This window comes from Eurytemora carolleeae, unplaced genomic scaffold, assembly GCF_000591075.1.
Source record: "Eurytemora carolleeae unplaced genomic scaffold, Eaff_2.0 scaffold33, whole genome shotgun sequence".
Classification (NCBI taxonomy): domain Eukaryota; kingdom Metazoa; phylum Arthropoda; class Copepoda; order Calanoida; family Temoridae; genus Eurytemora; species Eurytemora carolleeae.
Genome location: NW_019396220.1, coordinates 76,199 through 86,432, shown reverse-complemented (window position 1 = coordinate 86,432; position 10,234 = coordinate 76,199). Strand labels below are relative to the sequence as shown.

Here is a 10,234-nt window from a genome sequence, read left to right as displayed (position 1 = left end):
TCAGGATACTTTAGTGGAGTTTTCTGCAAAAAGATTTTTACTTTTAAAATATGAAAATTTTTCAAACAATAAATAATTTACGTCTCATGACGATATCTATTTATAAATATTTGGATATAGATATATATTTGTTGCTGTTAAGAGACTAGAGTCAACCTCGCCAATAGGTAATTACAAGTTAATAAAGTTGGTTGTAAGTATGGTGTAATCTGGTTTTTGTTGGTAAAAGTTGTAAACTTGGGGTTCCGATGTAAATAATTATATTAATAACAGTCTCATAGGGCATTGACTAAACTTATACCTTGCATGTTCTCTGATAATGTTAAAACAGGTCGTGATTTATTAACTTGCAAGTATATATTAGATATATATTACTCAGGGGAATTTATTAGGTTTCCAGAGCTGGGAACTCTTATATCATCCGGATATCTAGATTTTTTTTTTGATCTCGATATTTTCTTAATCTATACAGGGTGATTTGCGGCGCCTGTTGCAAAAGTGTAACTTTTTTGTGCAACTCTTCTGTATGGTGTTTTTTTAATATTTTTTGAAAATTTGTATTTTTTTAGTACTTCAATGGCCCAAAAAAATCCGCGAACCTTTTATTCTTTCAAAATCAAAAGTTAAAAAAAAAAAAATTGTGTAAATAAATTGTTTCCATCGAAATCTAAAATTTTAAAAAGATTGAATCACAGAATCTCAGAAAATTTGCAAAATGTGCATTCATATTATTTCTATCTAAATCTCAAATTTTATTAATATTGAATCACAGAATCACTAAAAAATGGCAAAATTGTAATAAGAAAATTCGCAATTTTCAGTTCCGGTATAATTTTTACGGAAAAATTGTTTTTCGCTGGTTCTTAAGGTTTCAACTGAACAGTGTATATTTAATACTTTAGAATATACTAAGAAGAAAGAAACTAGAGAATTTGAATAACTTTTCGTTAAAAATTCGCCCAGAACTGAAAATTGCGAATTTTCTTATTACAATTTTGCCATTTTTTGTGATTCTGTGGTTCAATCTTAATAAAATTTGAGATTTAGATAGAAATATTATCAATCACATTTTTTGCTTTCCTGAACTTTTGATTTTGAGAGAAAAAAAGATTCGCGGATTTTCTTATGGGCCATTGATTACCAAAAAAAATACAATTTTCAAATAATATTGAAAAAACACCATATAGGACAGTTGCACAAAAAAGGTACAATTTTGCACCAGGCGCTGCAAATCACACTTTTTTTGACTCACCCTGTAGATTAATTTAATTTTTATTTGTCCGATATCCCTTAAAGTGGCAATCAGATATCTCGTGAACAGCCAATCAGAAGCCAGGGAAATTTGCGTCCAACCACTAAAAGAACAGAGAAATTCCGGGTATCCAAAACCAAGAGATAAAGCAGATTCTGCGTAAAATTCAACAGTACCAACTTTGGATATCGAGATCAAGATATTGGAAAGCTCAGTAAGCCTTAAGGCAAAAATGTTACCTTTCTAAAGTTGTAGCTCCGTCTACGATGATTTTTTCTTCGTATATTTTGGAAATCAGATTTTCCTGTGATTTTTTGTGAATTTTTGAGTCTTTGAGACATTTTAATTTTTGTCTTCAAATGGCTTAAGTCTTACAGGCATAAATTTGCTTTGTTGTGATGTAAAAACAGGATAAAACTTAAACTTTTTGACATACTGTGCAGTTTACACCTTGAAGCCTGAAAATGAATCTAATTATTTTATCACAAAAGCCCGGGGGGATCCTTTCTGTATTGTACCATTGTGTTTTTGAATCTAAATAACTTTATTTAATCATGTTGAAGGTCAACTAAAAGAAACTTTTTAAAGTTTACTTTAACCTTTGACTATCGACTATATACGATTATATTCTGAGATCGGACATCTTGTGTGTGTTAATATCAATGTGGGTACTATTAGATTTGAGGATTAATATTTAATCACTGGATTAAAGTTATCCCAGCATATATCACAGGATATTGAAGTGTAATTAAATGCTTGATCCTAAGATTACCGGCTTTTAGATGTCATAAAATCAGAATATTTTATAAAAGTAAGTAAGAAGATAAAAAGGTAGACCTTGACATTTTTAGCAATGCCCGATTTACATCCACACCTTTTTAACCTATGACTGATAATAGAGGCCAAGTGTTTTGTCTCAAATAGCGTTATATATATTTTTCGTAAACGGGAGTGTACATTAGCGCAAAGTGTAAAAGTGTAAACTAAACTCAACTAAGGTTTCAAACATAGATTAATAACAACACATATATAACGCTAAATGTCGTCTTATCAAGATGTAGGGGTTTTTGTTCACAACAACCATGATTAAGAAGCCCAAAGGAGTTATGCGCATGGGGCTTAGAACAAGCTCTTTTTCTCTCTTGTAATTCTAATGTTCTATCTGTATTTTTATTAATCTATGGTTTCAAACCTCGGTAATATCAATTATTCTATGCTCATGGCGGTTTCCAGAAAATGTTTATTTTCTGCCACTTCTAGAATGTAAGTATAAATATTTCTTAAATATAAAACAGCTTTAAAGTTAACTGTTCAACAATTTCAAGCATTTCTATAGGTTAATTGGGATCAGTCCGTCATCCTTGATAAGGCAAAGGTTGGAAGGGTACTGTTGTAAATCGGATAAGTCACTCTACGCATGAAGGGTCGTTTGAAAGGAAATGGTTAAAAACGCTCAATAATAATGCATTCCTCTGATATAATATAATAGAAACATCTCTTGCAATCGTTTATTTTGATAATCTGCCATGTCTCTAGTTCTATTTACAATATATATCACACTTCATAGGTTTTACAAAAATATTTAACAACGACATCCTTATCTCCGAATGCATCTTCTCCATTCGGCAGTAGATTTCTAGGTCCCATTACTTTCTTCAACCCTGAAATATAAATATTGAATACCGTGATCACCAGAAAACAGTGGAATTGTGGTCTTCTTATATCGTCAATTTTATGATTGAATATCGCTATGGATTTTGTAAATTGTAACCTTACAAAGTACATGATATTAAGCAAACGTTTACAGCTACCGATAATAACAAAGACCACAATAATATCAAAGTTTTCTGGTCACTTTTGCAGAGAAAAAAAAACAATTATATCTCATTCAAACTTTTTCAGGAAAGGGTATCGTTGTGTATCGGGAATGCCACAATCTCAATGCAGGGGCCTTTGAAAGTACGTTCCCAGTCCTTTAAAGTGTAAAGTGGAATTTGAGACGACAGATGTGAATTTGATAAAATAAAATATGTATGTTGTGGTGAAATACCTTTAATTTGCTGGCAGCACCCATCCACGCCTCCTGAAATAAAAGATGACATTAAATGAAACATGGACTAGGAAAAAAACTTACATTCTGAATCAGAAGAATTTTGTCTTTCGCGCAGAAATGCTTCTTCTTGCTGAGTAATCATCCAGAAATCACGCAGAACCCTCTCTTTGAATATTCCTGAGATAAACTCACGTGTTGAATCTCGTGTTGTGTCACATGTTCCAGTATCATCCCTTGATCGTCTCTCATATTTGCTCTTTTCTCCCCCCTAGATACAATTTAGTATCAATATCATTATCTTTATGATCATTATGATCATTATCATCATTATCATCATTATCATCATTATCATCATTATCATCATTATCATCATTATCATCATTATCATCATTATCATCATTATCATCATTATCATTATCATCATTATCATCATTATCATCATTATCATCATTATCATCATTATCATCATTATCATCATTATCATCATTATCCTCATTATCATCATCATTATCAACATCATAGTAAATCTTAATCTCATGATCATCCTCATATTAATAAGCTAAGAACTAAGAAAACGTATTATGGGACATATGTAGTTATATTGAGAATGTTAACAAGAGTCAAGACTCAATATTCCTTTAAAAAAAAATGAGTTCAGGGCAAGATTAATTATCTGTTTCTAAATATTATTACAAAAAAATATCGTCCCCTCCTGAGATCTACTCTCTTTGATAATTGTTATCCAATATATAATGACTCACGTGACAATCGCACTGTTCCTTTTCCTTCTCAACTTTTAAAACCAATTCAGACCTAAAATAAAAACATTTCAATCTTCATTGATTTTGGAAAATTTACAAATGTATAAAGAATTTAAGACTCCCAAAGGTTTCGAAAACGTATTTGCATATATATATATATATATATATACTAATATACTACTGAGGATCGTCATGAGGATTGAGGTGTGAAACATTTAATAGTCGTCATTGTAATCCTTTATTTATTGGGACACTCTTTACCTTGAAATTGTACTTTTGTATATTTGTTGTTTTAATAAAATGAAACTGGAAGATAATGAGAATCCATGGTGTTAAATGTTTTGAGTAAATAGCTAGTTTAACCCAGGGCCAAATTTAATGAATAGCATGAAGTTGTTGAACTACGTAACAGTGGTTCAACCACATGTAATTTCTTCAAACTTTGAATTGATGATTCAAAATTTGATCTGTCAGATCCAACCGGCGGTATGTATAATGTAGTTCAGTGACTTATCTCAAATTCATTAACTCCGAACCCGGTCCCAGATTCACCAAGGATGTGTGAATCAAGATTAAGAACGATAAATTTAAAAGTCGTCATAGTAATCCTTTGTTTATTGGGAAACCCTGTACCTTGAAATTGTTGGTTTGTATAAAGAAGAAGAATCATAAGAAGCCGCCTTAAATCCCTTAATCCCTTCCGAAGTTAACGATACTCTAAACAAAATATTTTTAATTGTTTAATTGTTAATCTCAGAACAGATGCAATGTACTTAGGGATGTTAACGTTTCCATTTTACAGAAAAACGATCGTTTCTTTATGAAAACGACGACGAAAAATCGAAAACGAAACGATCGTTTTTTACAAAGTTCGTTTTTAAAAAATGGTCGTTTTTAAAACGATCCTTTTTTATAAAATTCGTCGTTTCGTTAACGATCATATAAAAAACGGTCGCAAATCGTTTTAATAAAAACGATCGTTTTCAAAAACGATCTTTATTCGTTTTTCTAAAAGTTAAAAACGAGTGGGTCGTTTTTAAAAACGATCGTTTTTTTCCGAAAACGAAACGATCGTTTTTGAAAACGAAACAAAAAAACGATCGTTTAACTTTTGTTTAACGATCGTTTACAAAAACGATTAACAACCCTAAATGTACTCCATGAATATCCATGAATATAAAAAAGACAGTAAAAATCGTCTCTGAAGTCTCATCCTTTGTGGGTAACCCTGTATGATTTTTTAAATATATTTATTTAGATTTTTTTTAAATTCATACTTTGAGACTGTTCTGTAGATTTGTGACTGTGGTTCATCAACGTCCAAAGACTCTAAGCTAACACTCAGGTTCTAGAAAAAATCATTAAATCAATTATTATTACAAAAACATATTTGGATCTTTGTGCGATTCTAGGATTACCTTTTGAAGAAGAGAAATCTCTTTCTTCGGAAATATTCTTGATTTTATTTTTGAAAGACTTCCAATTTTTTTTTCAGCTTTCTTTTCTAAAACAAAACAAATATACTTTTAAAATAATTCTATTTATAAAAATTGTCTGTTTTTGTATTTAATTAATGCCAAGACAACTGAAACATGGGCCCTCTTAAAAAATGTTCAAAAAAAATGTTCGAAAAAAGTGGTTGCAAGTAAAAATAGAATTTTAAAAGCCCAAAAAAATATATAATCGACGGGCATAAAGCTTTGTTTTCTATATCTATTTATTTTGACTGATAAAAAATATACCTTTATTAATGAATTCCTCCACTGATGGTTCTATAAAATTATGGACAGTTATTCGATTTTTTTAAAAGTTTTCATAAAATTTGAAAAATACAACAATTATTGTACAAAGATATTTATTGGTTGAAAAGAATCAATAATAGAAAAAAATACCAAACCTTGAACAACCAAAATATCCAAAACTTTAACTTCGTCAGTTTCAACCTGAAAAAAAAATATTATAGGTATTCGTGCATTTCTAAGATAATGTTTGAATTTTCGTTCTTTTGATATTATTTCAGTAAAAAAATTATTCATACAGTGATAACCAGAAAACTGTGGAATATGAAGACTACATTAAAGCAATACTGAAGTGCATTTGATGTTGTCATAAAGCAAATAGCTTTACTAGTAAGTTATTAAATCACTTATTAAGTGAAATGGGTCTGCTTACACTGCACAATTGCTGTACCTCATGTTCATTGGACTATTCAAAGTCATAAATTGAGTCTAAAAGTCGACTTCTTATTGCAGAGTTTTTTTATTATAACTGTCATATTTTTCCCTAGTTATCTTTTGGACGTGTTCCTTATTCTATTTTGCTCATCTTACCTTTTCAATTGCGTCTTCGGGATCCTTATTTGTCTCTTTTTTCAGTTCTGTTTCTTTATTATCATTATTCTCAGAACTATCTTCTAAAATAATTTCAGCCGGAGCCATTTTTAGTACTTCAACCGCTGGATCAACATCAGTTGCAAACTCAGCGACATCTTCCATAGATACATCTTTCTCATTTTCTTCTTCCTTTTCTTCTACTTCCAATTCTTCTATTTCTTCCTTTTCTTCTTCCTTTTCTTCTTCTGCTTCCTCAGCAGAATCCACCTCTTTAGCATCTAACTGGTTTTCAGTTTCATGATCTGTTTGTTCATCATCCTGGTTCTCCGATGTTTTCTTGGGTACTTCTTCATCATCACTGTCAGGTTGGCTTTTAACCCCTCCTTCAACAGCTTCTTTGGCGAGATCAAAGCTACTTTTCCCGTTTTGATGAAGAACAATGGTGGCCAACTGAAAATAACTATGATGTAAAATAAATAAAAAGGCTGTTTATTGTTATACAGTGGGACCCATAAAAATATGGAATATAAAGATTTTAGTTATAATATGCAAAAGTTGAAGGAACATTGCGCACTTTACACAGACCTAAATCACTTACTAAGTTGATTTACAAGCTACTTTTAAACAGCATAAACAATATACAGGGTGTCCCAAAAACATGGGAATTCAGTGACGAATTCGATATAGTTTTTGTTATGAATTAGCACTGTAATACCTAAGAGTTTATGAATTAGCATTGGTATACTGTAAATTTCTTGTTTTACTAAGTACAACCATATGCAGTCAAAAATAAACAAACAAAATGTGAACATAGCAGACGAAACTCTAACAGATTACAGCTTTCTCTCCAGAGACGAGATTTAAAAGCTTAAACCCGACTAAAACCCGGTCTTTGCGTCTGCTTAGACCCAAGTAAAGCTCAAGTCAAGACCCGGGTTTTGGATGTCCTTGAGTTTAGTAAGAACCAACCCTCTTGGGTTTTACTCTCTTTAAAGCTCGAGTCTTCAGCAGCTGATGATCGTAAATTTCGTAAAATCTTTTATATTTGTACATTTAAAATCTTGGGAATTATTTGTAGTGTCAAATTTTATTGAATATATAAAAAAATTATACCTGTCCTACAGATTTTTCAATCTGATCAAGTTTCTTGTTTGAATCTTTAATCCAGGTCTGCTGCACATCAACAATGGAAGCAAATGTGTCAATGGCTACTTTTCTCTGCAAAAAAAAAGTTTACGGTTGAATGTTTTACAAAGCTTGATGGAAATTGTTTTGAAACATTAAATTTAAATTCACATTTTTACTTATCATCATTTACATTTTTTATTGAATTTATTAAACGTTATAAAATTAATTCACGGAGTAGCGGACTCCTAATATCTATTGTTGTGGGTATTATTAAGACCATACGAAATACAGTGAAACCTTTAAAGTTTCTGTGCCTCATGGTNTAATTAAAAAACTAAATATCTGCAATATTCCATTATCAGAAAGTGAAGAATACGACATTTGATGAATTCTTTCAATGTATTCGTTATTAAGGGTTTCACTGTATTAGGTGTAAACGTGATATATTCCCTCAAAAATGAATCAAATGAATCACCTCCAAAACCTTTTTTCCAAGCTCAGTTGTGTACTCAACAGATTTGATTGGCTCGGTGGGAATTTCCTGGATTATAAAATTTATGAAAAGACTCATTTACTTTTGTTATTTTATGCGTAAAAATTATATTTAGAAAATGTTTAAATTTAAGCTAAATCAATGGATCAATGAATCAATGGATTTTAAAGCTGAAGCTTCAACTTTTTATAAAATTAAAGGGAAAAATTAGTTCTTATAGCTCTATGATTTTATTCACATACTAATTGTATAATCAAATAAAACATTGTTTAAGCAATCTAGTAGTGTAATAATAAAAGTTTTATTACAATGAAAAAAGGGAATAATATTGAAAATGTTTTATTAGTTTACATTTTACATTTATTTATATAATATCATTAAGATTTAATCAAAGGAATTGAGTCTTTGCCACAAACTCTGATATTCTAATTCCTATATCTGTTCAACCCGATGTCGTAGACCTTTGATATTTAAAACTACGAAAGCTGTTTGAAATATCAAATATGTACTCCATCAAATTGTAAAGATATAGGAATTATAAAATTTGCGTTTGTGGCAAAGACTTAATTCCTTTCTAATTTTGAACTTATGATTACACTTTTTATTTATGTTAAATAGTAATCCCATCAGAAAAAGCTATCCGATTAAATTCAGACATCTCCAACTGCACACATACATTGGATGTGATTTGGATGAGATTGCTTTATACCTGTTATAAACCTATCTATTAATGAATATATGTTTTGACGCTTAAATTTTAAAGTTTCCACTAGAGATATTGGTCTTAAACTTTCTTGACGATTCTCATACAAACGTTTTAACATCAAAAATAGTTTTAAAAAGGCTATGGCCGATTTAAAATAAACCTTCGTCTGATCAAACAGAAAAGATTGACTTTCATTGAAATGCGGTTCTCTATAAAAATGAAACAATGAGAAACTATATATTTGTTTAAGAAATATAATCAACGATATCTTCCTCATTGCTTCATCGAACGTTTTCTTGAAAATAAATCTATTGTCCTTTTAACTCTTTAACCTATACCTTGAGAAAGGGGGATTGTTCAAACTTCTCTTTCAACTTGGAAACTTTTGGTGGACCTTCATATTCAGAACAGTCAAGGCCCAAGAAACCTTAATATGTATTCAAATCATCAGATATTTATTATTTTATAGTTGCCATCTGAATTTTATCATACCGTACACCGTTTTTTACACTATACAACCTCATAGTATGAATTCTATGTTAAAATGTGGACAGAAACAGAAGAACTGTCTAGAGGGTATTAAAGGAATTGAGTTTTAGCCACAAAAACTGATTTTCAAATCGCTATATCTTTGCAACTTGACGGTTTTAGCCTTTGATATTTCAAACTATTATTATTTGAACTAAAATAATTCATAGTTTGAAATATCTAAGGTCTCTGACATTAAAATGCAAAGATATAGGGATAAGAAAATCAGAGTTTGTGACAAAAAACTCAATTCCTTTGCAGTTAAAAGCCATAAAGTAGAGCGTGATGAACAACACATGATGCTGAAGAAAAAAGTAAAAAAGTAACTAAAATGTTGAAAGTAAACGCATGAGAAATACATTTTTTAACATATTCACAAAAACTTAATATTTGTTAACTTACTTATTCTGATTTTTAAAGCAGCCGATTAGAAATTAGAATTATAAATATAGGTGTTCACAGTTTTGAAATGAAACTCATAAATATTACATATAGGTTATGATCAAGATATATAAATAAAGGAATTGAGTTTTTGCTACAAACTCTGATTTTCAGATCCCTATATCTTTGGAACCCAATGTCGTAAACCTTTGATATTTCAAACTTATATTATTTGATCCAACAGAAGTCATAGTTTGAAATGTTAAATGTCTACAACATTGGAATCCAAAGATATAAGGAGTTTGTGAAAAAGATTCAATTCCTTTATAGATAATTTTTCTCTTGATTAACTTGATTAACAAGAAAATATTTCAAAAGATTGTGTTTTCGTGAAAAAGTTTATCATATTTTTAAATATAATCTCTAATGGAGCTTTTAGATTAGAAAACTTAATAAAAGTAAAGTTTTCTAATAACGTAAAAGGGAATAAAAAATCGGATTACCTTTTAACTTTAAATCACAAATTAATCTTAAAAAATTATAAATAGGTTCTTCTATGGAATGAAAACGTGGCCACAGCAAATGATTTTACGTAAATA

At 30.1% G+C, this 10,234-nt stretch overlaps 1 protein-coding gene across 1 annotated transcript in view; it reads right to left on the bottom strand.

The window, feature by feature from the left end:
- Window positions 1–2,746: 2,746 nt before the first annotated feature.
- LOC111698527 (eukaryotic translation initiation factor 5B) overlaps window positions 2,747–10,234 on the bottom strand; it is a 19,836-nt gene continuing 12,348 nt past the window's right edge. The window contains exons 10-22 of the mRNA XM_023468882.1: window positions 9,065–9,153; window positions 8,003–8,068; window positions 7,513–7,617; window positions 6,397–6,849; window positions 5,964–6,009; window positions 5,809–5,838; window positions 5,485–5,570; window positions 5,344–5,414; window positions 4,700–4,783; window positions 4,067–4,118; window positions 3,498–3,573; window positions 3,303–3,335; window positions 2,747–2,913 (exon numbers count right to left, since the gene is read on the bottom strand). Coding sequence (XP_023324650.1) covers window positions 2,807–2,913; window positions 3,303–3,335; window positions 3,498–3,573; window positions 4,067–4,118; window positions 4,700–4,783; window positions 5,344–5,414; window positions 5,485–5,570; window positions 5,809–5,838; window positions 5,964–6,009; window positions 6,397–6,849; window positions 7,513–7,617; window positions 8,003–8,068; window positions 9,065–9,153 — 1,298 coding nt within the window. The 3' untranslated portion in view covers window positions 2,747–2,806. The remainder of the gene's footprint in view (window positions 2,914–3,302; window positions 3,336–3,497; window positions 3,574–4,066; window positions 4,119–4,699; window positions 4,784–5,343; window positions 5,415–5,484; window positions 5,571–5,808; window positions 5,839–5,963; window positions 6,010–6,396; window positions 6,850–7,512; window positions 7,618–8,002; window positions 8,069–9,064; window positions 9,154–10,234) is intronic.